At 55.9% G+C, this 25,802-nt stretch overlaps 10 protein-coding genes across 10 annotated transcripts; 3 read left to right on the forward strand and 7 right to left on the reverse strand.

Annotated features, from left to right (window-relative positions):
* Positions 1-193: 193 nt before the first annotated feature.
* On the reverse strand, positions 194-1,846 carry B0T26DRAFT_749444 (uncharacterized protein; the record flags this gene model as incomplete). Its single annotated transcript, XM_060445107.1, has 6 exons — positions 194-457; positions 563-703; positions 767-848; positions 876-1,150; positions 1,181-1,534; positions 1,583-1,846. The coding sequence occupies 6 exons, from the start codon at positions 1,844-1,846 to the stop codon at positions 194-196; spliced, it is 1,380 nt and encodes a 459-aa protein (XP_060297901.1).
* Positions 1,847-3,047: 1,201 nt separating this feature from the next.
* On the reverse strand, positions 3,048-5,563 carry B0T26DRAFT_197305 (uncharacterized protein). The gene is made up of 2 exons (XM_060433723.1): positions 5,344-5,563; positions 3,048-5,248 (listed from the first exon to the last, which is right to left on the reverse strand). Exons 1-2 carry the CDS (start codon positions 5,376-5,378, stop codon positions 3,214-3,216), a joined length of 2,070 nt encoding a protein of 689 aa, XP_060297902.1. The 5' UTR covers positions 5,379-5,563; the 3' UTR covers positions 3,048-3,213.
* Positions 5,564-6,591: 1,028 nt separating this feature from the next.
* B0T26DRAFT_800835 (peptidase C13 family-domain-containing protein) lies at positions 6,592-11,951 on the forward strand. Its single transcript, XM_060447015.1, has 7 exons — positions 6,592-7,464; positions 7,526-8,018; positions 8,301-8,358; positions 8,663-8,721; positions 8,970-10,013; positions 10,081-10,573; positions 10,643-11,951. The coding sequence occupies exons 1-7, from the start codon at positions 6,923-6,925 to the stop codon at positions 11,713-11,715; spliced, it is 3,762 nt and encodes a 1,253-aa protein (XP_060297903.1). The 5' UTR covers positions 6,592-6,922; the 3' UTR covers positions 11,716-11,951.
* Positions 11,952-12,703: 752 nt separating this feature from the next.
* Positions 12,704-13,836, reverse strand: B0T26DRAFT_739311 (mitochondrial carrier domain-containing protein; the record flags this gene model as incomplete). Its single annotated transcript, XM_060443692.1, has 2 exons — positions 12,704-13,377; positions 13,452-13,836. The coding sequence occupies 2 exons, from the start codon at positions 13,834-13,836 to the stop codon at positions 12,704-12,706; spliced, it is 1,059 nt and encodes a 352-aa protein (XP_060297904.1).
* A 1,793-nt stretch (positions 13,837-15,629) lies between these two features.
* On the reverse strand, positions 15,630-17,381 carry B0T26DRAFT_642520 (cation efflux family-domain-containing protein; the record flags this gene model as incomplete). The annotated part of the gene is made up of 2 exons (XM_060437448.1): positions 15,630-16,659; positions 16,732-17,381. The coding sequence occupies 2 exons, from the start codon at positions 17,379-17,381 to the stop codon at positions 15,630-15,632; spliced, it is 1,680 nt and encodes a 559-aa protein (XP_060297905.1).
* Positions 17,382-18,546: 1,165 nt separating this feature from the next.
* On the forward strand, positions 18,547-19,975 carry B0T26DRAFT_739313 (glycosyl transferases group 1-domain-containing protein; the record flags this gene model as incomplete). Its single annotated transcript, XM_060443693.1, has 2 exons — positions 18,547-18,781; positions 18,843-19,975. The coding sequence occupies 2 exons, from the start codon at positions 18,547-18,549 to the stop codon at positions 19,973-19,975; spliced, it is 1,368 nt and encodes a 455-aa protein (XP_060297906.1).
* A 912-nt stretch (positions 19,976-20,887) lies between these two features.
* On the reverse strand, positions 20,888-21,522 carry B0T26DRAFT_644041 (ubiquitin-conjugating enzyme/RWD-like protein; the record flags this gene model as incomplete). Its single annotated transcript, XM_060437593.1, has 2 exons — positions 20,888-21,252; positions 21,348-21,522. The coding sequence occupies 2 exons, from the start codon at positions 21,520-21,522 to the stop codon at positions 20,888-20,890; spliced, it is 540 nt and encodes a 179-aa protein (XP_060297907.1).
* An 831-nt stretch (positions 21,523-22,353) lies between these two features.
* On the reverse strand, positions 22,354-23,067 carry B0T26DRAFT_642356 (uncharacterized protein; the record flags this gene model as incomplete). Its single annotated transcript, XM_060437433.1, has 1 exon — positions 22,354-23,067. The coding sequence occupies one exon, from the start codon at positions 23,065-23,067 to the stop codon at positions 22,354-22,356; it is 714 nt and encodes a 237-aa protein (XP_060297908.1).
* A 399-nt stretch (positions 23,068-23,466) lies between these two features.
* Positions 23,467-24,403, forward strand: B0T26DRAFT_739316 (Diphthine synthase; the record flags this gene model as incomplete). The annotated part of the gene is made up of 2 exons (XM_060443694.1): positions 23,467-23,601; positions 23,675-24,403. The coding sequence occupies 2 exons, from the start codon at positions 23,467-23,469 to the stop codon at positions 24,401-24,403; spliced, it is 864 nt and encodes a 287-aa protein (XP_060297909.1).
* A 193-nt stretch (positions 24,404-24,596) lies between these two features.
* Positions 24,597-25,288, reverse strand: B0T26DRAFT_643043 (uncharacterized protein; the record flags this gene model as incomplete). Its single annotated transcript, XM_060437501.1, has 2 exons — positions 24,597-25,016; positions 25,082-25,288. 2 exons carry the CDS (start codon positions 25,286-25,288, stop codon positions 24,597-24,599), a joined length of 627 nt encoding a protein of 208 aa, XP_060297910.1.
* Between the last annotated feature and the right edge of the window lie 514 nt (positions 25,289-25,802).

A 25,802-nucleotide genomic window follows, 5' to 3' on the forward strand; every position in this document is an offset into this window, starting at 1 on the left:
AAATAGGCACGATGGCTGACGGTGCTAACCGCTCTTGACAAGCGCCGACCGCACCTTCAACGATAAGTGGCTCATAGCTGACTTGATATCGAATTGATCTAGGCAGTTCAGAACGTTCGTAAAATAGGCCTCTAGTTCGGGATTATCTGCCTTGGCCGTTTCCTCTTGGATAGCGACTCTCAGCTGGCGCACCTCACGAAGACTTTTTGACACTTGCATTCTCACGGCCCCACTGCTGCCTGACGCCCTTGCTGAACAGAAACCGGACAGTCTTGAGTCTCCTCCCGGGCAGTATGCATAGTGATTCGGGGTACGTCCAGCTTTCTGGGTTCAAGCGGCGGTAGCCGAGGATGGCGCATTCGAGGAGAGGCACCGAGAATTCGTGCTTGTAACTCTTGTATACTAGCAGCCGCGGATTGGCAAGCGCCTTGGCTCGGATGTACGGAAGCACCGAGAACTGCACCGCAAGCCCGAAGAAGGTGATGGTTGGGGTTTGCCGGTGAGTCCCGCTCCACGTATCCCACCCTAATCAGTTGAGCCAGTGCTTGTTTGAAAAGGCGACATCCCACTGCTGCGCTGTGTCGTCAAAGGTGTCTAGCGTCTTCACAAGGGCGGCCGTGTCGGTGGCGTCGTCGTCTCTAATGTTGCTAGCATAAATCATCTTTGCCGTCGTTACCTTGAGCAGGATAAGCGCCGGGTCAAACTCGGGCCCAAGCAGAGCACGCATGCCCTGTATGACCTCGGGCTGAACGGATCAGTCGTGCACCGTGCGGTGCGTCAAGTCGATGCGGTCGCCGACGTAGGTCTCGCTCGTCAGGTCCAGGATGCCCCTCGTCTGCGAGGCCAGCCTGTGTCGGACCGCGCTGCCCACTCACTCGTCGCCCAGTGTGTTGGCCATGGCGACGGGCTGAATGCCCGCCCTGATCTCGCTGGCACGCCAAATTTCCACAATACTCAGGGGCTCACGGGCCGCCAGGACCAGCTGAATCATGGCCAAACCGTCCCGCCGGGTACGCGGCAAGATGCGTGCCCATATAGCGTCGTAGAGGGCCCGGATGTCTTCGGGCAGCGCGTCCAGCATTGCCTCGAGCTCTGCTATGCTGCTGCCCTCGGTGGCCGACTCAACAAGAGCGCCAACAACAAGGGTGACCTAGATGAAGATGCCGCTAGCCTTGCGTACGACGCCCTCCTCGAGCTGCCGCGCCCGGTCTGGGTAGATATGCCTGATTTCGGTGACCGCCCCGGCACGCGTCAAACTTTTTGCCCACGTACGCAGTGATATCTCCCTTGTCAGCAGGTGCATGTGCAAAGCCGGCACGGTGTCGCGGTACGCGTCATCAAACTCGGTCCACGGCTGGCTGGCCACACACAACTTTATGCCATCGCCCCCCTTGCGTGCTATTACGTCAACCATCTCAAAGACCTTGACTGGCGCGACATCAAACTCGTCCAGCCGGTCTATGAAGAGGGCCAACCGGATCGACTTGCCCGACCCGGGTTTGCCGGTTACCCAGTATATGGGCGCGCCAGACCGCTGCTTCAGGCAGGCCGGGAAGCTGCTCTACAGCGGCTTCCCGTCGACCACACGAGCCTCGCGGTTGAAGACCCACGAATAAGTGCGCGCAAACGTCTCGGCCACGGCCTCCTCGCGAGCCCGGAAGGCCAGAAACGGGAGGTCCATAGTTACCGCGGCCGAGACGATCTTCGAGCCGCCCAAGGCATTAAACGTCGACAGAGAAGTCGTGGCGTCGTCACTGTTATCGGCGAATGCGGAACTAAAACTATCATCGTCGAGCTTCCATTCCTCGTCCCACAGCACACTCAGGGTGTCCTCGTAGACGCGCATCGCGGGCATGTTATTGCCATTGAGTGTCTGCACCACTTCGTTTGCAATTGTCGAAAGGCTGACGGACTGTCCGGCGCGGACGAGAGATTTCAAGACGCGTATTATTCTCCCTGACGAACTGGGACTATCTTGTGTCACAAGCTTTTGACTTGGGAAACACGGCTCAGATTGATAACGAGGTCTTCGGCGGTTAATTCTGTGGCCTGGGCTGAGGCACTGCTGCTATTGCTGCTGATGCCTGTGGTCGGCGCTGACAAAGTTTTGTTGTCAATCTTCAAGAGGTCAATGACGGCCTGCATCTGGCCACCGAACTCGTGCTCAAAGCGGTTTGTTCTCCTCGGATTTTCCCTGCGGGTGTTATAAACTAAGCAAGTTAGAATGGCTGTATAATCAACAATCCGGAGAAAATCAAATAACTAGGATACGAAAGACGAAAGCTAAGGTAGACATCTCTACATACCAGAGACAGGACAATAGTGCATTTCCCATGGTTAATCTCAAAGACTCCAAACGCCTCTTGATTCTGCCAATTTCGTCAGCGTTCTAGATGCCCCCCAGCAGGGCGGTGGTTTCGGCATAGAGGTCGCTCTTGGAGCCACCCGGCCGGACGGGCATGGCCGGGCGCTTGTCTCGGATCTGGACGAGGGTAGCCTGGAGCTCTTTCGCAACGCTATCGTAGCCGTCGCGGGGCCTGATAAAGGCATCCTGGGCTGCGTCGTTGGGGCGCGACGGGCCGGCGGCAGCGAAGTTGTCGGCAGCCTCGTGGATGGCCATGGTCAGGAGCGAGGGCTCGTCTGCGAGACGAGAGAGCTCGGCGCTCTCATCCTGGCTCTTGTACCTGCTCCAGCTCCTGCTCACGATTTTGGCGCCAAGGTCGATGAACTGAATCACGCCAGCCGCGATGGCAAGAGCACTGAAAAAGATACATTTATAATCATGTCTCTGTATGTATGCGGAGAAAGTTTGATAGTGAAGCGATCAGAGTGGAAAACATCGCCGCCCGCCAATTTTCGTGCCCATTTCTTCCTTTATTGATCCTGCACCACCCGCGATTTTGTATGCATCAAACAATAACCCCAAGAGACCCGGCTCTCGTTCCATAAAGTAATACAGTCCCACCCGTGACGTACATGCCGCCAAGAATGAATTCCCAAAGTACCAACCAAAACAGCCGCTGACATCAATCTAACCACGTAATATATTCTTGAAACCCATTCCACCGGCGATGTGGTCTAGGACACCCTTCTAGGCTGGGCTCTCTCATCTAAGTGGCAACCTGTTGTCTCTCATTCGTGGAGACAGAACTCGATCTTGTTTGAACTCCCCCATATCTGATTGAATAGACACCTGACTCACTTCGTCTGGATCTAGCTCCGCTCAGTGATTGTCCAACGACGTTTTGTAGACGCAAAGTCACGTCGCTCGACTTCATCTACCGGCGATGGCCCAGCACCCCAGAGCCCACCCTGACCTCCGCCGAGCTCTGGGAATCTCTGCGGGGAGTCTGATAAGGCGCTGGGGGACCCAAGGTCTTCAGCAGCGTCGTTATTTGTAACGGCACGCGGCCCAAACTCCGAGTCCCGAGGCACCGATGGTGGTGTGCCGGCAGTGCTACAGTTTGTGGCGGGCATCGACGAAGCTGCCGTAGATGCATGGGCGTCTTGTTCATGGCTAAAGTTCAACAGTATGTCATCGTCGTCCTCGTCTTCATCGTCGGGAGTGTCCGCCGATATAGGAGACCAGAGCCCCACCGGAGGCTTCCGCGAGGAAAAGCTTGGGGACTTGATTTTAAAAGATGTCACGCCACTTCCAACCGTGATGCCGCTGCCGTTGCCGTTCCCACTGCTCACGCCAAATGCTGGCCTCGAGGAAGTGTTAGATCCCCTTCGAAGGCTCGATAGCGCGGCATTGGCCGACGAAGACCTGCTGACAGAGTTTTCGTTTAACGGAAAGTTGCTCAGAGAGGACGAGAACGAGTTTGAGTAGCGTCCTCGGGTTCCGCCGACGATACTTGCCACCGATGGAGACCTTGAAGAATGGGGCGTGGACGAGGGCGACCGGATGTGGTCGGTATTAGCAAACATTTTCAGGTCGTAATACTGATGGATCGGCACAGTCTCCTTCACGCCCTCTACCGAGCTGGTCACGGGACGCTCAGCGCCGCGCGCCGCTTTCCCGTCCTCAAACGGTCCAAACCCCGGCTTCCGGACCGCCATTGTTAGCGACGCCATCGCCACATCCATCAGGACAGGCTGGTGAGTAATCGCGCCAATCAATGCGTTGCAGCCGGCGCCATGGGACACCAGAACGACAACTGCCTCTGTTTCCACCTCATCTCCATCGTCTATGGCGCATTCGTCAGAGTTTTTCCTGCGACGTATGGCAGTCTTGGTCACCATATCCGTCGGATTGTCCACCGTCGAGTACCAATCGACGAGGTGCTGAACTCCTGCACGGAATCTTCTGTGCATAGAAGTCCACTCCTCTGGAAACGTGCCGCCATCTCCCCAATTGAGCGGACTCCTCATCGAGTCCCACTGGTAATCGATGTCGACGCAGGAGTCGCGGGCATGGGCAACGTATCCTGGAGGGATGGTATGGTTGCCATTCACAGCGTAGTGCGGGACTGGAGACATGTAGCCGGACGCACCGGTAGGCAGTGATGACGAAATCCGTTGGCCGCCGCTCGGGCTGCTGAGGCTTGCACTCCGCGAAAGTGACCCGCTCAGGCTAGTCGCGCTTTCGGGAGAGTCGGTGGAGCCGCTGGTTGGCAACGAGCCCGGACTCCAAAGATGGCCCTGCGAGTTGGAGTGGAAATGGGCGCTAAAGTTGGGATTGCTGGTGTAGTCCTCGCGTCTAAGTAGGTCCGCCTTTGCACTAGCTAGCATCATCACGGACTCGGGGGGTGGGGTGATGAGCTCGAAGTAACCGGGCGAAAGCCACTCGCCCAGAAATGCGTCGAGACGTAAGACGGATCTCCGAATGGGCACAGCCCCAGCTGGCCTTCCTATGTCCCGAACATCCGTGACAACTGTTGGTCTCGTAAGGGGCGGGGTTTGAGTAGCCGGGGGCGAAGGGGGTCTAGAGTCGGACTTCGCCGGTCCGAAGGGCGTTGAGTCCTGTGCTAGGCCGGCACTGATAGCGATCGAAGTTTGGATGCACCGCAAAAAGGGCGAACTGTGCAGGACGACCTTGTATCTCTTGCGTTTCCGCCTGAGCGAGGGGTCTGATGCCTGTTTGGCCACAGCTTCGTCCTCGAGCGCCCTCTCCCGTATTATTGCGCCTATCCTGACGCCCAGGCTCTTCGCCGCCTGCCAGCCGCTATATGTCAGTGGGGGATCGTATGGGGTGGGCGACGTGAGGTGCCATTGCTTGTCGGCAGCATCGAGTCGGTAACCGTGCCTGTGGAATTTTGGATGTTAGCCGTGACAGTCCATCGGTTTTGGGGATTGCCCTGGTTGGCGGGGAGGGGAGGGGCAGGGGTAGGGGATGCTCGCCTCACAACGAAGAGAAAGGCCGGTGGGCACCCCATTTCGGTCCTCTGCTGCTGCCAGGTCTAGCATGCAGTCTGGCAGCCAAGTGCCTGCAGAGGGCCTGCAACAGATTGTGGGTTTTGACCTGGGGCGCTTCGACGTCGAGCAAAGAGCCCGTGGTCTGTTGGAACTCGGATCCAGCAGAATGCGCGACAATGCGGGGCTGCTCTGATGCGGATGGGCCGATGAATCGTGGGGTAAGCGGGGGTCGGATTTGGGTAAGGCTAGGCAGGGCGAGGGCTTCAGTTAACCTCTTGTTCGTAGGTAGCGGAAAAAGGAATCAGGCCGTGGAAATGCCTGATGTCGGGGAACAGAAGAGGCCGTGAACCCTTATAAGAAAGTCTGCAGCCAATGCTATCCGATCGACCCAATGCGGCCAGCGTGGGAAGGTTTAGCGCGAGAGTGGGTTTCGACTAGAAGTAGGACCAAGTCCGAGGGTCTGGAAGGCGAAGGCGAGGGGCGACTGGGACCACAAGAATGGAAGGTATCGGGCTCCGTCGTGCGCGTGGTTTTAAGCTCAGGTTGTCCGTCTCGCTCTCAACGTCCTCGGGGGCTTTTTTCACTCTCGTCCCTCGTGGCCAGTGGGCAGGCAGGCGCGGGGCGCCAGCGAGTTTTGCGATCCGCGCTGGTAGCCACGCCGAGATTACGTAGGACTGAGCTGAGCAGAGCAGCAATACCAAGAGAGGCGCGGCTTCAAAAGTTGGTTGAAGCCTAAGCCTGAGCCAGGTAAGGCGAGGTTTCGGAGGGTCTAAGACAAGTGAAAGGATTTCGTCTCTCTAATATGTAGACAACCTAAACTTCACTCCCTGTGTCTTCGCAGTTCTTTGCTACTTCCCCGGGGTTGATAGAAAGTTGGGTGGCACTTGAGCTTTATTAACAGAATCCCGTCCAGAGCTTGAAAACCGCGCGGGGCCAGTGAGTGACGCGACAGCTCTAAAAGCTTATGCAGCTCCCGTCCCCACCTGCGTCCGCAGGCCGCACCCCAGAGCTGAGGTGCTCAACCGTAGCCGACCGCCTATGGAAGGTCGAACCTATGGAATGCGGACTGTCGTCACCTGCACAACATGCAATCCAGGTCCTCAGCTCCACTGTTGCACTGTGGGGAGGTCCTGTGACCTCTTGTGTGCAGCAGGCGGCACAAAGCCGTCGCCGCGTCCAGCCGCTAATATCGCATTCTTCGGCGTTCTGCGGGCGCTCGAGACCTCCGCCCCCAGTTGCCCTGGGTTGTGAGAACGGGGAGAAGCCGTGGCCTAGATCCCTGGTGTTTCCGCCCCGCAGCGACCCCAGTTCAGAGCAGATTATGTAAGGAAGGGGGTCCAGGTTTGAAATCACGTTCCCGTCTGGTCTTGGCAATCCTCATGCCGCGCTGTCTGTTGGCGCATTCGCAGGGCCACTGCAGTGGACATTCTGATGACAACCCTCCACTCCACTGTAAATTGCACGTCGCCGTTGCTACTTGCTGCTTGCTACCAAACCTTGAACCCGCCTTGCGAAGAGCAAGAAGCCGTCGCCTGCACATATCTAAGGTGATGCACCGCCCAAGATGAAACTCGCCAACATCCTTCGTCTGCCAGCGCTGCTGGCGGCAACGCTTCTGGCGCCGGTAGCCCTAGTCGGCGCCGAGCACACCAGCAACTGGGCTGTGCTTGTCTGCACATCGCGCTTCTGGTTCAACTATCGGCACTTGGCCAACGTGCTTTCCATCTACCGTACCGTGAAGCGACTCGGCATCCCCGACTCTCAGATTATCCTCATGCTCCCCGACGACATGGCGTGCAACCCACGCAACGCCTTCCCTGGCACCGTCTACTCCAACGCGGACCGCGCTGTCGATCTCTACGGCGACAACATCGAAGTCGACTACCGCGGATACGAAGTGACGGTCGAGAACTTCATCCGCCTCCTTACGGACCGCGTGGGCGACGAGATGCCGCGGAGCAAGAGGCTGTTGACTGACGACCGGAGCAACATCCTCGTGTACATGACGGGCCATGGAGGAAACGAATTCCTCAAGTTCCAGGATGCCGAGGAAATTGGGGCATTCGATCTGGCCGATGCGTTCGAGCAGATGTGGGAGAAGAAGAGGTCGGTCTCTCAAGAGCGCGCACCGCTAATCAGGAGTAGCAAAGCTAACCTCTGATTCTAGGTACCACGAGATACTCTTCATGATCGACACATGTCAGGCAAATACCATGTACAGCAAACTGTACTCGCCAAACATTATCGCCACTGGCTCGTCGGAGCTCGACCAATCGTCGTACTCGCACCACGCCGACAACGATGTGGGCGTGGCAGTCATCGACCGATACACATACTATAACCTAGAAATGCTAGAGATGGAAGTCCGGGACACTAGCAGTAAGAAGACGGTGGGTGATCTATTTGACAGCTACACCTACGAGAAGATACACTCCCACGCTGGGGTGCGGTATGATCTGTTTCCAGGCGGGGAGCAAGCCGCGCGGAGCCGGCTCGTGACAGATTTCTTCGGCAACGTGCAAAACGTCGAGATTGACGGATCAAAGAACGCGGCTCTCGAGGAGGATATGCTCTCTCTGAGCAGGGCCATTGCTGCACTCCGGCAACGGGCTGAGGAGGAGGATGCGGCACAGAAGAACACGACAAGTACCGCCAAGAGTGTACCTGTCGCGAAGAGGAGGGTGCAGTTTGCAAAGCCCCTCACAGATGACAACTGGTGGACGAAAAAGATATATGGGGCTTCCGCCCTCGCCGGCTGTGCACTATTATGGGGGCTAGGCTCGTATATGGAAACGGCTCGGTGACACGCATAGATAGTTCTGATGTGTGGGCAGAATTCCACAGCAACTCAAACACAGTTCAAAGACCAGTAGATCAGGGCTTTTAAAGAAATCCAGATTCTTTCTGAAATGCTAATAAGATTGTATAAAATACGTTCTCAGATAGGGGTGGATGAGGTGCCTGGCATCCGCGAAACTGCATTCGGCCAGGAAGGTTTCGGTAAGAACGTGGGGCAATATGCCGGCAAGACCAGGCGCGATATATAAGACACCTAACATGCTCTCAGCCGTTACCCTCTTTCCCCTTTTCGAGAATTTCCAAGTCCTCATTGGGCTTCCATCCTTTGGCTTGCTATGTAAGGGTTAGGGTTGGTGCCGCGCCCAATTTTCACCTTCATGTTCCCTGAGCTAAACTTCTAAGTTATCTCTAACCTCACCATTACCAATTTGCCCAGGTCCCAAGCCAGCGAAAAAAAGAAAAAACCCTCCCTGGGGAAACGGGCTAATCCATCAATTCCAAACAGGGCAAAAGTGTAAGTTCGGAATTTGGGTCAAGATGAGCGCCAACGTACCGAAACAAAAGGTGGGTTTTTTACCTGCTCCGTTCTTCCCAGCCATTGAGGTCGAGCCATTCACAATCACGTCGTCTCGTTATTCGAGTAACATGAGTGGTTGCGTGCAAAAGAGCCATGATATCAACGGTTGCAATTCCACACCCCTCCCTCCCCCGCAAGTCAATTAGAAGTACGATGCGTGTGGAAAATACTACTCTGCACCCGCGCATCATTTACCCCCTTTAGAAGTTGTCTACTTTCTCTAACATGTCAAAAGTACCTGCCACTGCGCGAGATCACTCTGAGTTCGCGGCCACTAGTCAAGCGCGGCATCGCCTTCTCATGCGACGGCGAGCTGGCCGTTGCAGCGGATGACTCGGTTCACGTCTTTGTCCCGGAATTTCCAGACCTCACCAAGCGCAGGGAGGGGATAACGAAGCTGATGGATGGCCGGCCAAGCGGCAGTAGAACCGATGGCGCTGAAGTACATGATACCGACGGGAACTCTCCAGAGGAAGACGAGGACCTCAACTTTAACGACAACCGCAATAACAAACGCCACCAGTATTCCGAGGGGAGCAAGCATATGCCGGTATCATTTCCACCATTAGACCCGCGCGTCAACAGAGAGCTTTTCACCACAGCTCGTATCCCTTTCCCATACGATCCGACTGGCGGCCAAGATGATAGCCTCGAAGACGACGAAGACGAAGATGTCGACTACGATGCTGAAGAGAAGTACTCGGACCAGAACGACTCCGACTCGGGGGACGGCTACGGGGCTACACCGGCCGACAAGCGCCCTTTTGGCGCCGGATATGGTCCGTTAACTGGCGTCGGTAGCACCATGAACCACGTTGTACGCATGTCATGGTCTCCGTCCGGCCTCGGCATCAATCGCCGTCCCATTCTAGCTGTCATGACGGCCGCCGGATCGGTCGCCATGTACGGAGATAATAGCGCAGCAGCCAACATCCCGCCGCGCGCTAACGGGAACATGCTTAAGCGGCGCGAACTTAGCTCTTGGGTTGTGCTCTGGGGCGTAGGCGAGAGGCTCATTGTGCCAGGGCAGCAAGCCAAGACCGCCGAGAATATCCAGGGATTTGCATGGTCTTACGCATATGGGCCTGGCCAGGTCCTGCTAGCGACCATCAACGACCTAAAGGAAGTGGCCATCATCAGCGTCCAGACCGTTTTTGTGGCAGAGACGACCCTAGACGAGAACAATGCCCCAAGAGTGGCAGAGCGCCGTGAAAACCTGGTGTGGCAGGTACAAGAAGTAGCACGCTTCGAGGCCAAGGGACCGCACCCCCCAAGGAACGTAAGTTAACGGATGGAGAAGCATCCAATTCCAACTTTCCGTGTGGCGTAACTTACACATTGTATAGATCATGGACCCAGACTGGGTCCCTTGCGGAACTTCGTTTGGGCTGAGCTGGAGTCCAATGGCGCAGCGCACTTGCGTAATCTCGTTTATCGACAGAAACTACGTTGGTTTCAGGAATATTGTTTTCAAAACACCATGGATCAGAGGGGAGCTCCCAAAGCTGGATATTTCCAGCCGTGATGTCTATGGCAAGTGCATCCATATGTCTACGGACGCGTTTGTCGAGTTTGAGGATACTGTTAGTCTACTCCACCAAATGTTTTACCCCTTCTGTTCTGTACCATCTCGATTCTCGATTAATATGGCAAAGGTCTGGCCCTTGGGTACTTCCGCTCTTTGCCGCGGATTAATCGTCACTGGTTTTCACGTTAAACCCTTTGAAGTTTCACTTACTGGCACTCCACACTCTCAACAGGCACCACATAGCCCAAAGGAATGCGGGACAACTTATCTAGACGAGACCGCCGACAAACCATCGCATAATCCCATTATAGGTATTTCAGAATCTAGATCGTTGCTCCCGTAGCCCCATCATATGACACACTGCTAAATATCTCGTTCAGACCTTTTCATCCACCCTCCAGATCCAAGCAAGCCAACCTCTGTGCCTCTCTACACCCTCGCCCGGTTGTCCGCCACTACTACTAACCAGGACTGGTACGAGACCAACGCACCGCATGATGAAGACTCCGAGACTGGCGACCCCACAATACCGCAATGGGCGCGGGATATATCGGACAAGCTTCAGATTTCTATTCCCGCCGATATGCGGTTCAAGCGGAGATATGGCGGTGACAGCGAGTCGGACGTGGGTTCTGCGAGTGACAACTCGGACGCCGACATGGAAGGCTTCGATGTTGATGAATCTGATGAAGACGATGACGAAGACGACGACGCGGATACCACCGCTACCAGCACCGTGCCGGAGATTCACCCCCATCGTTTTCGTCTTCATGGGCTCGCGGCGTCCCCCGGCGCTGGCGTCAGTGTAGTGCTTGTCAGCACACACAGCACCCAGAATCCCGAGCGAGGCGGGTGGCACACAGTACGATCGGCGGTCATGTTTGGCTACAAGCCGCCACCGCAGCCTACCCTAGCCGACCAAGGCAGCGAAGAAGCTCCGTCACCAGGCTCAGCTGACCCAACTCCCCGTCCGCAAACCCTTACCACCGAGGCACGGCTGTTCGAATGGCTCTACGGCGGCGGACCCGAGGTGCCGGGCGTGACCGTGAGCAACCGCCAAGTAACTAGCGCCGAAGACAGCTGCCGGTGGCAGGCTGGGGAAGTGGCACGGCAGGCAGAGCTGCTGCGTATCCGCAACATGTTCCAGCCGGCGATCGAACGGCAGACATGCGACCTGTGCGGGTCTAAGATGGCGCAGAGTTCTTCTGCAAACGCAGCGGGCCGAGGCCCGAGGCCGCTCAGCGGATGCGAAAACGGCCACTTCTTTGACATCTGCGCGACCAGTGGGCTAGCCATCCAGATGCCGGGTACTACCCGTAGCTGCGGCGCCTGCGGGCAGCGCACAATGCGTGCCGAAATTCTCGCGGAGAAGATCCCTGAGAGGTGGAAGGATATCATGGCCGAGGTCGGTGACGGCGTGTGTGGAGGCTGTGGGGGCAAGTTCTTGAACTGAGCGGCCGGGGCTCAAACAGGGCCGTTCATGGTGGAGGAAAGAGAACAAAGGGCTGTATCCTCTGCGGCTTCGAAAGTGTTTGTTTGTATATGCATTTTAGATTCAGCAATAGCGTGCATTAGGGATAGCAGGACGGTTTACTAGGTAGTCTTTAGGCCCCGCGGCAAGAAGGTGGCGGGAAATTTCAGGGTTACCTACACGATCCATTGTAGCATCACAATGAAGTTGTACTCACCAGACTTGGTACGCGTCCCCGAACGTTGTCTGGCGTTGAGATGCGCCCTCACCAGCTGCCAGCCGCCGATATGGATGGTGTAAGGATTCGACGACTCAGGGGTAGCCGTGTCTGCATCCAGTATCTTCAGGCCAGCTCACGAACATATAGACCGACGTACGAGTAGACAGCAAAGTTTGCAGCACATAAGAGAGCCCCGAAAGGACTGTGCACATAAATCTCTAGCTGAGAGATTGTACAACACAATACATACATCAAGAACAAGACGGCGATGACGAACACGATGGCCTGGCTCTAAATTTCTCGCTGGAGCAACAAAATATTGCACGATTTATATGACACAGAGAAATACCCTCCAAAAACACATGCCCGCGTTCGTTCCATTGATGCGCGAGGAACAGGGGAAAACAAAATACCCAGACTCCGTCCATATTTCTCTCTCTCTCTCTCTTTCTCTCTCTCTCAAATTTCCCCTGGCGCAAAAAAGGGGAAAGGGTTGATAAGTGAACAAGTATCCATATATATATTTATATATATCCTGCCGTCTGATTCTTTTTGATTTGCAAAAACATGAAAGAAAAAGAGGGAAAAAAGAAAAAGGAAAGTCTAATGCTGGCACCGTAAAGAGGGAGATAAAACCAACTACCCCTAACGACTTCCATCCTTACATAAGGACATTGCACCCTCCCGGGGTTACATACATACATACGCATTACACGTCTCGCTCGCTCGCCCCGCCCGCCCGGCCTGGATCTAGTTGAAGACCTTATTCATGGCCTGGTGGGCGAGTTCGACGCCGAGGAAGGTGGCGGCGTTGGCGGGGACGGCGCGGGCGAGAGCGGGGCCGAAGCCGGGGAAGAAGGCGCGGTAGCCGCCCTTGCCGTAGAGGCCGCGGACAACGCCACCAATCGTCACATTGCCCTCGGCGGTCTGCAGGCGGCTCTTGACCGTGTCGATGGGGAAGACGGGGATCCACATGGCGACGCCGGCAGCAGCGCCAGCGCACGTGATGGCGACGAGGCTGAGCTTGCCGCTGGGCTCGCCCGTGACGGGGTCTTTAGGCGTCAGCTTGCGCTTAATGTACTCGTAGGCGGCAAAGTAGGCGGCCGACCCGGGCCCGTCGCGCGCCAGCGTGGCCACGGACCCGCGGAACACGGACCGCACCCCCCCTTCGCGGTACAGCTGCCGCACCACGTCGGTGCCGCCACTGTACTTTGGTTTCTCGCCGGGCGCGAGCGCCTTCTGGCCCTGCACCTGCAGGATCACCTTGACGCGCTCGAACGGCGCCGTGATGGCCGTCATGGGGATGGCCGAGAAGAAGCCGGCCGCCGAGATCTGCGCGATCGAGAGGTTGCCGTCGGCCGCGACCGTGCTGGTGCTGCGCACGATGGACTTGCCGAGGTCGTAGCCCCAGAAAGACACGGCGACTGCAGCGGGTTACCGTTTAGTATTTATTGGGGCATGGGCAGACCAGAAGAAGAAGCCGGCGCAAAGAACTTACACATGGGTGTGACGCCGAGGAGCGGCGCGCTGACTCCGGCGTAGAGGCCCCTCCGCAGGCCGTCGCGGGCGATACTCTTGCGGACGACATCGACGGCGCTCGAGTAGACGCCCTTCTCAGCCGTCTGCATGCGCACCTTGACGAGATCGAAAGGGTGGCCGACGACGACGGCGCAGACGCCGCCGAAGCCGCCGGCGGCGAGCGACCGCAGCTGCGCCATGCCCGACGACGCGGCGACCTTGGCCTCGGCCTTGAGCTCCTCCTTGAGCTCGGCCTTGGTCTCGGGGATATGGGGGATCTTGTCGGCCACGACGAGCGGCAGCGTGGACTGGAGCTTGCGATTGACGGCGGCGCCCGGCGTTTCAGAAGACGGTGAGGTCGACATTGTGTCCGTGTGTGTGTGTGTGTGTTTAGCGAGAGCTAGTTGGGCGTGTTGCGCGGGCGGGCGGGCGGCAAAGAGAGATTTTGCTGCTGTTGAAAAAGGAGGCTCCCGTTTGCAGCGAGATGTCGCTAATAAGTCGAAACAACCAGGCCGGAGCTCCGGTAAATCGCAAGCGATCGCCGTCTTTTGCTGAGATTCGGCCGCTCTCTCGTTCGCTCGCTTGCTCGCTGTCCCACTTCCCTCGACCGAATCACCTTGGTCTACACCCCTGTTCCTCTCGGGCCTGTCTGTTCTTCGTGTTTTGAGCAAAGCTTCTTCGTGTTGACAAACCGGGCAAAATTGAGATTTTGCTTTCCCGAAACGCTCGAGTTGAGAGGTCTAGGACGTTTTGTTGATTTTGGGTTTGTGATGGTCCAGGCCGTCGGTGTGAGAGAGCTTGGGGGCTTTAGCTGTTTTTTGTCGGCTTAGCCAGCCACGGACGTCACAGTCTAGAGCCTCGGCAACAGGGAGCCCCGCTGTCGGCTTAGCGCGGGATCGCGAGGTGGGTGGGAGATCCTTGGGCACAGCTCACACAACCCCGGACTGGGCCGGCAACGTGTGGATCGGGGTTTGTAGTGTGCAGAAAAGCAAAGGCAAAAACACCGAAAGCACTGCGATCTCGATTACTCTGTGACTTGGTTGTCTTTTCTTTTATGCTTGGCGTGGACTTTTCTTTGACTACAAAGAGCAAAGACTGCGGGGCCACAAGTATCGTCTCAAACATCAATTCATTCCAGTCTTCAGGTCTCCCGAGGTCGTTCGGCGCTGGGTCGCGCAATTGGGGAATTGACCCCTGAGCCGCTGGCAACTCAAATTTAGACTGCTGCGAGATGAACCTGCGGGCCAGTGGATATCCGCTTGCGCTCTGGACGTGGGGTTGGGCACTGGGAAACTGGGGCTGGCCAGGGTTCATCCATCCATTCATCCCTCACCCCGGCATCATGGAGGGGCAGAGGAGGGACAGAGGGAATGCGACGATCAGAGAGAGGTCCTTCCTTCAATGGGATGGAAGTCATCATCCCATCGCATCCATTCCCACCTGGTGACCTGACGCACGCTCGCTGTTGCAAGCCGCGTCGGACAGATGGATCCTACGGCAGGTCGTGGTCTGGGCCAATTGCAATTGCCAACGACCCAGCAGCGGCTGAGTTCCATTGGTATCGGCCGCATCTCGTGTCTTGCAGTGCATGGTGGGATGGAATGGATGCTTGGTGGCGCCTTTGGCTGCCAAGACCCTGGGAATTTGCATGTGAATGAGGTGAGGCATTAGGGCCAAGGGAAGGGCGGCATTTGCCTTTGCCAACCAACCTAACGTCAAGTTGTGCTGTTGATGACTACCGGCCATGAAAACAGAGCCAGGTCACCAGTTGTCTTCCATCAAGGTACGTAATAGCGGGCACGGATAATTGAAGAATCAATCTACGCGGCAGGTATAAGGGTATCTATCTCTGCTTCTATTCTCAATATACCTAGGTAGTCATTCGCTCCTATACTCGGAGTAAAAAAATTGTTCAATGTATGTACAAATGAAGACGATGAAAATGTGTGCCGGCCAAAACAAGCCAAAAAGAAGCTTCTCCAACCCGTGTCGTGATACTTGTCATTACGGCTTTCGCCCCGAGAGCATGCTATTCGCGCCTCCAAAAAAGAACCTCACAGACCGCATAGATGGTCGTATGCCAATCAGACAGCCAACGTCTCGATGAAGCGTGCAGCCAAAAGAAGCCTGGTCCTTAAACCAAGCCCTCAACCTCCCCCTAGAAGATGCCCATACTTTTCGTTGGCCTGTGCGAAACGGAGAGAGGGCTGCGTCCGACACCACACCAGCAGCTGGTGTCGCCCTCCCGCTCAACCTGCAACGTGATATCGATATCGTGTTCAAATAGGTACTTGTGTACCCGGCTGCGCACGTCTTCCATATCTGCACCCCGGACAGCAACGACGTGCATCACCCCAAGGAGCTTATTCGCCTCCCCAGAGTTGCGGTCGTCCATCCAAAACTTGGGAACCGAGTAGCCGGCCACCCCCCGGATCCCAGATATCCCCGACAGCGTTTCGCGCAAGTTGTATTCGATCTCGGGTGGGATCGTCAGCAGCAGTCGCCGAGCACAAGACTTGACAAGCGGCAACGCTGAAAGAAGAATCAAGACAGCGATCAGAAATGACGCGAGCGGATCCCAACCAGCCCACTTCCAGAAGTGCGTCAGAATCGTCGACACAATCACAGCAGCGCTCCCCAGTGTGTCGGCCAAGACATGGAGATAGATGCCATGCATATTTTCGTTGTCATGCGAATGCGCTCCGTGGCCACGTCCATGCGCATGCTTCTCGTCATGGTGGTCGTGGTCATGGTCGTGGGCGTTAATGTGGGAATGGTCTAACGAGTGGCCATGGGCGTGGCCGTGGCTGTGGTCATGACCATGATGATGGTGACCAAACGCCGCCATCCCAACCAAGTTCACCAACAATCCGAGCGTGCTGACCACAAACAGCTCACCGAGCCTCTTAGTCTCCCGGCCCTCGATTATTCTCTCGACTGCCTCGAACATGATTTCGACACTGATGAGGATCAAGAACACCCCGTTGCCGAAGCCGCTCAGCGTTTCGATCTTGCCAAACCCGTACGGAAACCTCTCGCTCGGAGGCCACTTGCTAGCAACAGCCGCAAAGAGCCCAACCGCCAAGGCCACACAGTCGAAGAACATGTGTATACTGTCGCTTAGCAGACCTAAAGAGTCGGTCAGATATCCGTAACAAGCCTGCACCATCATAAAACAAAGATTGAGCCTATTCAAGCATGTCAGTCGGCTTTTCCCTTCCCATATAACGCAATCAAAGCAATCGAGCAGCACAACGCACATCATGAAGTAGAATATCCGACGGGAATCCTTCTCGGTCATAATCGCATGGACTAACGGCCATTTCGAGGTATAGGGAAACAGCAGAGCTGTCACCTTCGACCGCTCAGATGAGTGGCTATGGTGATCGTGCGAATGGCCATGCGCATGATCGTGTGAATGATCGTGCGGATGGTCGTGCGAATGGTCATGCGAGTGGTCGTGCGAATGATCGTGGGAATGGCCGTGGGAATGGTCGTGTGAATGATCATGGGAGTCTGTGAGCGTTGGCGGCTCGTATCTGTGGGCAAGGTCGAAGGTGGCATCTGTCGGCGTAACTAGAGGTTTCCCCCCGGGCGTCGATTCTGTCCTCCAGTGGTTGCTAGGTGCTAGTTGGGGAGGAAGGCTCGGGTGCGACTGCATAGAAAAAGTGGGATTTGCCCGGAGGTGAGATTGGTTGTGTTCGTGGGTTTGGCTCCGGGCATGGCCATTAGGTCGAGAGGCCCGACGGCTTCGGGAGGAACCGAGAGAGGCCAGTGACGGCGAGTGTGAATGCGCGTGTGGTTCGGATGGTGGGTTCGAGGCCGAATGGGAATGCGTGAAGCCATGGTCGGAGGAATGAAGGTGATACTGAGGAATGGAGGAGGTGGGCAAGGCATACGAGGAAGCCATTGCGCCGGGCGTTCTCAATCGATGCCCTTCTTATATAGATTCAAGTTGCACTGCAGGAGCCTCGATGCTCCAGTATCATAAATCTTTGTTCATGAGGAGCAGGTCGACAGCCGGCGGGGTTCGAGCTCGACGGAGCTGCAATCGTGGAGGGAACACGGCCGGACGAAAGCAGCGCGACTGGATTAACAGCAGTGTTAGTACACGCTCGGGCGTTCAACTGCGCAATCGGCGAAGACAACTCAAAGTCCTTACCGGCAGAGAATGGGCGCTGCAGTTGCTGTTGACCGTCGTCCACGATGTCGTCGGCAACCTGCGAGAACAGATTCCTGGTTTTGTTTATGCTTGTCCGACAGGAGACGGTGGATGACAACCTATGTAGCGCCAGAGTTCAAGAAAGGATGCGGCAGCTGTGCCTCGAGAGAGCAGGACCACTGCCGTTTCAATTGTCGGGTTGGGGCAGCAAAATGGGATAAGTGACGATTTCCCGCCGCACCGCAAATGGTTTGTTTGTTCAGAACCTTGGACGTTTCTGGCCCTCTTTCCTCGCTTGGCCTTGGCCCTCGCTCACCGCGCGCCGCCGCGGCCGCCTTCCTTTTTCGTCCGCCCCTGAGAGTGAGCTTGGCTGGTGTGGGGAGAGGCTGTCAAGCCCCATAAAACCTCGCGCCCTGATTGGCCTTGATGCCATCATCCAGTTTGTCGCCCCTGATGTCAATCACCCTGCATGCGCGCTAACAACCCAGAGGCTTGGTAAGATAAGATGATAATCAACGTTATTCCTGCGCGCGGCAAGGACACATCCTCGCTAACACGCTCAATCTCAACGGGGTCTGCAGAGAGCTGTCAAGGTGCGCTCCTCCACAACTTCTTGCGGTTGGTTGCTGAGTGGTTGTCGAAACTGCATCACAAGACTGAGCGACGGCCGCCTTGGCCTTGCCATCAGGTAGCTACAGGCCGGAGCTTGTGCTGCTTTAGGGACCGTCCCTTACAACCTGCCCAGAGCGGCCTCGCGCGCTACCTTGGACGTGCCAGGTTCCTAGGGGGGTTATTCGCTCACTCACCTTAATTAGGTGACACCTGTCCCCCAACTTAGCCGCATTGTGTGGTTCTGTAGTGCTCAGCGAGCCCTTTACCACAAACAGCTCGTGTTTTGAGCACATTCGTCATCATGTATACACTACCTGCGTACATTTTTCTTGCCGTGGCGTTTCTGCTACCGTTATGGGTTTTTTATACCAGATATGGTCCCTCGGAATACAAGGGAGCCCCTGCCGGAGAATCACAAACCGGCGTCTCTGTTCATATTCTCGTCCTCGGTGACATTGGGAGGAGCCCGCGCATGACATACCATGCCCTGAGCATAGCAAAACATGGAGGCAAAGTCCATCTAATCGGCTATCTTGGTAGGACAGGTTGCAACCCCTAAATATGGTCTGGAGCTGACTAGTATCAACCCGGCCTCAGAAAGCACGCCACATCCGGATCTACTGAACAACCCCAACATCACTATTACCGCGCTTCCTCCCCCTCCGCGCTGGCCGCAGTCTGTGCCCTTCATCTTGTTCGCGCCATGGAAGGTTATCCACCAGTTCTACTCCTTGACCAAGCTGCTTTCCTACGGCCTGCCGCCGGCGCAGTGGATTCTCGTCCAGAACCCGCCGGCCATCCCCACCTTGGCAGTCGCAGGTTTCATCTGCTATCTCCGCGAGAGCACGTTGATGATCGACTGGCACAACTACGGATGGACCATTCTCGCCGGGACCAAGGGGTCGAGACACCCCCTGGTCTATGTCTCCAGGCTGTATGAGAGCCTCTTTGGTCGCCTGGGGTTCGTCCACGTGACGGTATCTGCTGCCATGGCGCGCCAGCTCCGGAAGCCCCCATACAGCATCAAGTCTGCCATGATAGCCCTGCATGACCGCCCGGCGGCCATCTTCCAGCCTGTCACCTCCCAGAAAGAGCGCAAAGAGATCCTCACTCGGGTCATCCCTGAAAAGAATCTCGTCCCCCGCCTCCTGGACGGCAGCATGCGTCTTGTGGTCAGCAGCACGAGCTGGACCCCCGACGAGGACTTCTCGATCTTGCTCGAGGCGCTGACGCGGTACGCGGCAGGCCCGGGCGAGAAGTCGCCAGTGCTTGCCGTCATCACCGGGAAGGGGCCCCAGAAGGGGATGTACGAGAAGAAGATCCTGGAACTGACCAAGGCCGGCCGCATGCCCAACGTGAGGGTCACGACGGCCTTCCTCCCGTTTCCCGACTACGCCAAGCTCCTCGCCTGCGCCGACCTGGGAGTCTGCCTGCACACGAGCAGCTCCGGCGTCGACCTCCCCATGAAGGTGGTGGACATGTTTGGAGCGGGGCTGCCCGTGGCGGCGTATTCCGGTTACGAAAGCTTCAAGGAGCTTGTGAAGGAAGGCGAGAACGGGCGTGGGTTCGGGACGGCCGAGGAGCTGGCGGACATTCTCGGCCATCTCCTAAGTCCCAGCGGTCAAGCGGAGCTGGGCACGCTCAAGATGGGGGCCGTCAAGGAGGGAAGCAGACGCTGGGACGAGGAATGGGATTCTAAAATTGGAATGATCATGGGGTTGGTGACGTGAAAGCTAGTGCTTCATCTATTGTTGTACCGCCTTGTATAGGTATATATACACGGCTGGTGCCATGGTCGCTTGCATTTTCAATAAGCATATAGATCACTTTCTTACACAGTATCCTCTGTCCGCTTTCCCCAAATGCTTTTCTACACCCTCTTCGTCGTCGCCGTCCGTCGTCCGCATTATTTTAGGTTTGAAAGGGCTGCATGGCTGAGGTCTTTAGACGAAGATACCAGACTGGAAGCAAAAGAAGCTGCTAGATTCGATAGGGAACCTTCCGCCAACGACCTGGATGAGGCCGACGGCCTAGACGAGGCCGAAGCCGAACTCTAGGATCTTCTAGCACAGTTGACGACTTTAGACGCTAATATCATGTGCCTTTGTGATTTACCCGTGATAGCCAAAACCAAGTGAATACCTACTTCCCCTCAAGAGAAAAAAAGAAAAAGGAGGGTGAGAGTGAGGTTAAACAATAATCTTACAGTCCAACCCCTGAATGTTTGTTAGCGGAGGGTTTTACATGCTCTGGAAGATTCGAAAGGCTTCAATACCTTACGACTCGTCCTTCAGGCTTTTCCTCGAAGGAGGCAAAAGCAACTGGAATCCCTATTTTAGAATCCTAAAGGGTTATCTCTTCCTTAATAATGCCCATTAAAGGCTTCTTCCTAGCCGGTTCGTTTGCTGCTGTGCTATAAGGTCCATTCTGCCCAAGTACCACGCCAACAAACACTCAGGGATTGGATTGTGCTGCGGGAGAGGGGTATAGAGAACAGGTTCAATATCGAGAACTTCATGGGGGGGTATAAGGAGTATATTAACGATCTGCTGTAACGGTCTAGCCAGTTACCTTCCCTCGATACGCTGTTCATCACTGGCAGCGACACGTGCCCCCTTGATCCCTCATGCCGATTACGAAACTCAGTCTTCCCCTAAACTTTCCCGCACGCACTTGCGACATTGCCTGCGGTAGTCCTTGCTCTTCCCCTCGCGCTCTTCGCGCAGCAGGCGCGCGGCCTCGACGTTGGCGGGGCTCTCGTCGTTTGGGTCCTCGAATAGGCTAATGACGCTAAGCAGGATCGACTCGGGCGACTGCACGGGGCTCCAGCGCTCGCTCGCCGACTCGTAGCCGTACTTGTCCTCCCCGGGCGGGTGCAGGATGCTGATGCAGAGCTCGCCGTTTGGGTAGATGTTGGGGTGGAACGGCACCGGCGACTGGAAGGTCATCTTGGGCGGCATGAGGGGATATGTTGGCGGGAAGGTGACGTATGCGCGGAAGTTGCCCCCTGGGAGAAGTCCGCCGTCAGTATTCCTATGCGACTCTCCGAGCGAGGTGGGGGTGGGGAGGGTAGAGGGGGAGAGGGGCAAGAGATTGCCGTACCGCCATAGTATTTGCACTCGTCGCTGATCATCAACATGACTTCCCACTCAAAGATGTTGCTGTCATTGACGAGCCCGACTGAGATCCCGGGTATGTCCTTGTCCGTCTGCATCTGCTTGAGCTGCCGCCGTAGAAGCGCTGCCGCTGCCATCGAGCTTGTCGAGGAGCTGGCCATGGCTGGTGGTGTCTATCGTCACCCCCAAAAGTGTCTTCTGTCGTGCAGAAGGCCCTTCAGCTCGAATGTTTTCCCTTGGGTGTGTGCGGTTCTACTATAAATGGCGTCTGCCCCGATCTAGACCTATTATGTAGAGTGTACAGCAAACGGTCGTCGCGATGGCGAAAGTCGTGTATCCGTGCGTTGTGCTGTGGAGGCCGAGCCAGAGGTGTCTGGGCGCGAGCAAGAAGCAAAGTCAGAGGCGAGTTGGCAGTATTAAGTGTAGTCGAAAAAAATGGGTGTTGGAGTTGCTGGGAAGAAAGAGAGGCTGTTTGCTCAGGTCGTGTCTTTATGACACAATGGGAGCAGGCGCGATCGACCCGAGCGCGGGAAGGCGGGGTCCCGTTGCGCTTCGACCCCGGCGCGGCGGCCGTACTGTACCGGGTAGCGACCCGTGGGTTTGTCAATCTCACCCGGAGGCGCAAACGAAAGAACCCCCACGTCCAATCATAATCGTGAAATATCCCCAGAGCACGAGAACCTTCTCTTCTCACGCGCGTGACAGGACTTCTCAGGCAGTGCATATACCGTGTTCGTTGACTAGCAAAGAGGGGGGGAGAACGGACAGTCTTGGGCACTAGACAATACGTATAACGTCATATAATACAGTCCAATTGCAAGTTTTGTTACAGCCCCGTATAAAACACCAAAGCTGCGGGGTTATCGCTAAACCCCAAATCCAAACGCCGAGTTATGCCAGGTGGTATCATTTTCAAACGCCCGTTTTCCAGATAGCACAGTGTAAGATCGAAACTCGGAAAGAGTTGGCAACCGAAATCATGTCCAGGGGTGCTATTTCTTGGTCGTGGTGCCGAACCCGGTGAACCCCATAGTAGCCATCATGTCGTCTTCGTCGTGCTCACCCTCGACACGGACGTCGTCTCCGTACTCCGTCTTGACCTTGACGGCTGCCTCCTTCTCTAACCGTTTGCGCTCCTCGGCCTCCTTGCGCTTCTTCCTCCTCTCGTCCCTCTCCTTCTCGTCCTCTTCGCGGCGCACCTCGAGCCTCTCTTGCAGCGACACGAGCTGCTCCCGCTTGCGCTCCTGCAGGCGCTCCCAGAGCTCCTCGATGCGCGCGTGCACGTCCTCGGCCGTCGCCCGGCGCACCTCGCCCGTCCGCCCAATGGCCCGCTGGTGCTGCATGCTGTTGGTGTGCTCGATCCACTGCAGGTTGTCCTTGAACGTGAGGTCGCACGCCTCGCACCAGAAGCCCGCGCCTCGCCCGCGCTTGCCGACGCCCGCCCCGGCCGGCACTAGCGTCGACGTACCGACCATCTTGCTGAAGTCCTGCGTCGCGTTGCGCGCCACCGTGACCGACTCGCTCCCGTCCATGGGCTTATAGTACTTCTTGCCCGCCATCTTGGCTTCCCATCGCGCCTTGCGCTCGTCCTTCTCGGACTCTTCGCGGTCCTTTGCTTTGGCTGCATACTCTTCCAGATCGTATTTCTTGCGGAAGTCCGTGTCGCCCGCCGCCTGCCCGTAAGCGGAAGAATTTTGGTTTGACATCTTTACTCGACAATAATGTTTGTCTAATCGGTAGAGTTTAGGCGCGACCCGGGCGCGACAGAGCTGATAGAGACGCTTGAAATCGGTGAGGTCTTGTTCGTTGGTGACAGCTTCTGGCCTTTTTCTTTCTTTTTCAGTGTTTCGCGATGGCTTGTTTAAAAGCTTTGTCTTAAAGCTTTGTCTTGGCAACTGACTGGAGCTTTTGGCGGGGCAGGTTTGGCGGGGTAGCGCTAAGTAGCGACCTAAAATCATAGCCCAAGGCACTAGGATCTGGGCGTATCGTGCTATCTTTCGCGGGGCAAGAAAATCCTCTTCATCAACTTGAAGCAGCAACCCTTGTCGATAACCTATCCACAAACACCTAGCCAGCGTCGCCCTCGATTAAACCATCACGCCAACATGCTTTACCTCGTCGGCCTCGGACTGTCCGATGAGACGGACATCACGGTCAAGGGCCTCGAGATTGCCAAGAACGCCTCGCGCGTCTATCTGGAGGCTTACACGAGCATCCTCCTCGTTGACCAGTCCGTTCTGGTAGGCTGCCGCCCTTTTTGCTTCTGCTGGCATACAATAGTCACAGCCTCGAGCTAACGCTAATGAGAAGTAGGAGAAATACTATGGCCGGTCCATCGTAGTTGCCGACAGGGAGATGGTCGAGTCGAACAGCGACGAGATCCTGCGCGACGCGGCGATTGTCGATGTGGCCTTCTTGGTCGTCGGCGACCCGTTTGGCGCAACGACTCACACAGACCTGGTGCTCCGCGCACGCGAGCTCGATATCCAAGTGCGGACCGTTCCGAATGCGTCCATAATGTCGGGCATCGGCGCGGCGGGTCTGCAGCTGTACAATTTTGGGCAGACGGTCAGCATGGTCTTCTTCACAGACTCGTGGCGCCCCGCGAGCTTCTACGACCGAATCAAGGAAAACAGGTCCATCGGGCTGCATACGCTTGTCCTCTTGGATATTAAGGTCAAGGAACAGAGCATGGAGAACTTGGTTCGGGGAAGGAAGATATTCGAGCCTCCTCGCTATATGTCGGTAGGTACCTGCGCGCAGCAGATGCTCGAAATCGAAGAAGAAAAGGGCGAGGGCGTATATGGCCCCGACAGCTTGGCCATTGGTGCAGCCAGGGTTGGCGGGAAGACGGAAAAGTTTGTGGCTGGCACCTTGAAGGAGCTCTGCGACGCAGATGACGCGCTTGGCCCACCTTTGCACAGCATGGTCCTGCTCGGACGTCGGACCCACGAATTGGAGCACGAGTATGTCCGCGAATTTGCCGTCAACAAGGAATCATGGGATAAGATATGGAAAGCCGAATACGAGGGTAAGCAATGAGGAGTTGGGCCCGGTCATTTAACGAATGGCTCTCATATCTATAGCTTGGCTGCCCCAGGTATGAAGTGCCCCTTTCCTAGTCCATCATCTCATTATCAAGCGTGCCTTGCCGAGATTGACGACGACATCGATATGAATCCAATCCACGCCTACTTCTGCGCCAATGACAGAAACGAAAAAAGAGGGCCAGCCTCTAGTGCGAAGACCGCCAGTTCTCGACCTCTGCCTGACTAATCTCGCGGAGTTTGTTGACGTGTGCCGGCTTTCCTGTCATTGCCCCCTGAGCAACTTCAGCAGCTCTGCTGACAATATTCTTGTGCGTGATCGAGTAATGGGCCGTGACCATCTTGACGCGTATGACTCCGATTCGGGGATCGGACGATCCTCCGTTGTGAACTCCATCTCCCAGATCGCCCAGCCAAGCCTTGAGAGATGCACTGTAATGCTTCTTGACGAGGTCCCGGTCCGTCACAATGCTCGCAACTCCACTTACAGACGCCCACTCGCCCGAGCTGTTGATGAAGGCTATGTTGACGTGAGGATCAGTTGTGAGGTCATCCGTCTTGCCAGACTCGGTGTTGGTGTGGAATAGCAAGTCTATTCCTCCCGTTTCCTGGATGATTCAATGTTAGCCATCTAATCCTTGATAGGGATTGGTAGTTAGGTCTGCCTCTGTACCTTTGCGGCAAGCGCCATACATCTCGACACTAGATTCCCAGACTGGTCGCTGTCGCGAGTGGTCATCATGCCGAACTTGCAGCTCGACATGAAGTCGCTCACGTCTTCAATCTTCTGTGCCAGAGTCACGTCCGTGTCAAGGTTGGTGGCCTTGTACGGGTCGACATTCTTGGAGTCAGTCGAGGTGTTTGAAAATTGTTGAGCCATGATGTAGATGCCGGCGTGGTCTTGGTTGAGTATGTATTAGCTGTAGTATATAGCGTTATTAGAACCAATGTACTTCACTGTTATCACACGGATTGATCAATTGTGGTAGAATGTGCTTTTGCCAGTCTGGAGTGATGCTCGTGGCTCTTATATTGCTCATATTCATTCGCACCGAAGATCAACTAATCGATGAGATCATCACTTTGGCTGTCCACGCTTGCGGGCAGAAGTAGCCCCTTGGCGTCTACTTACTCGCGACTTCCACTGAGCTACTACGAAGGAGCTGTAAATGCCCGCATCCCCACTCCTAGTGAACTGCCATTTCATCATAGAAGCCACGACTGTCCCTTCTCTGGTTGTATGTACAGTACATAAAAGGGGCATTTGCCGGACTTGCGACTACTGACGTCAGTGCTTTTGTGGGGGGTAAATACAGCTGAGACCGATCGCTGCGGTGTCCGGCAGTCGATACTTATCCCTGGGAGATTTTCGCGGGATCGCGGTACGTAGCACC

This window comes from Lasiosphaeria miniovina (assembly GCF_030549165.1).
Source record: "Lasiosphaeria miniovina strain SMH2392-1A chromosome Unknown B0T26scaffold_3, whole genome shotgun sequence".
In the NCBI taxonomy this organism is placed as follows: Eukaryota; Fungi; Ascomycota; class Sordariomycetes; order Sordariales; family Lasiosphaeriaceae; genus Lasiosphaeria; species Lasiosphaeria miniovina.

Bases quoted from the DNA above. Each gene is read 5' to 3' on its own strand.
- B0T26DRAFT_800835 (XM_060447015.1), top strand. From the start codon at position 6,923: ATGAAACTCGCCAACATCCTTCGTCTGCCAGCGCTGCTGGCGGCAACG. The intron at 8,359-8,662 runs GTAAGAACGTGG...AATTCCAAACAG, and splicing joins ATTCGGCCAGGAAGGTTTCG to GGCAAAAGTGTAAGTTCGGA. The intron at 10,574-10,642 runs GTATTTCAGAAT...TATCTCGTTCAG, and splicing joins ATCGCATAATCCCATTATAG to ACCTTTTCATCCACCCTCCA.
- B0T26DRAFT_197305 (XM_060433723.1), bottom strand. From the start codon at position 5,378: ATGGGGTGCCCACCGGCCTTTCTCTTCGTTGTGAG. The intron at 5,249-5,343 runs GCGAGCATCCCC...AAAATTCCACAG, and splicing joins GCCTTTCTCTTCGTTGTGAG to GCACGGTTACCGACTCGATG.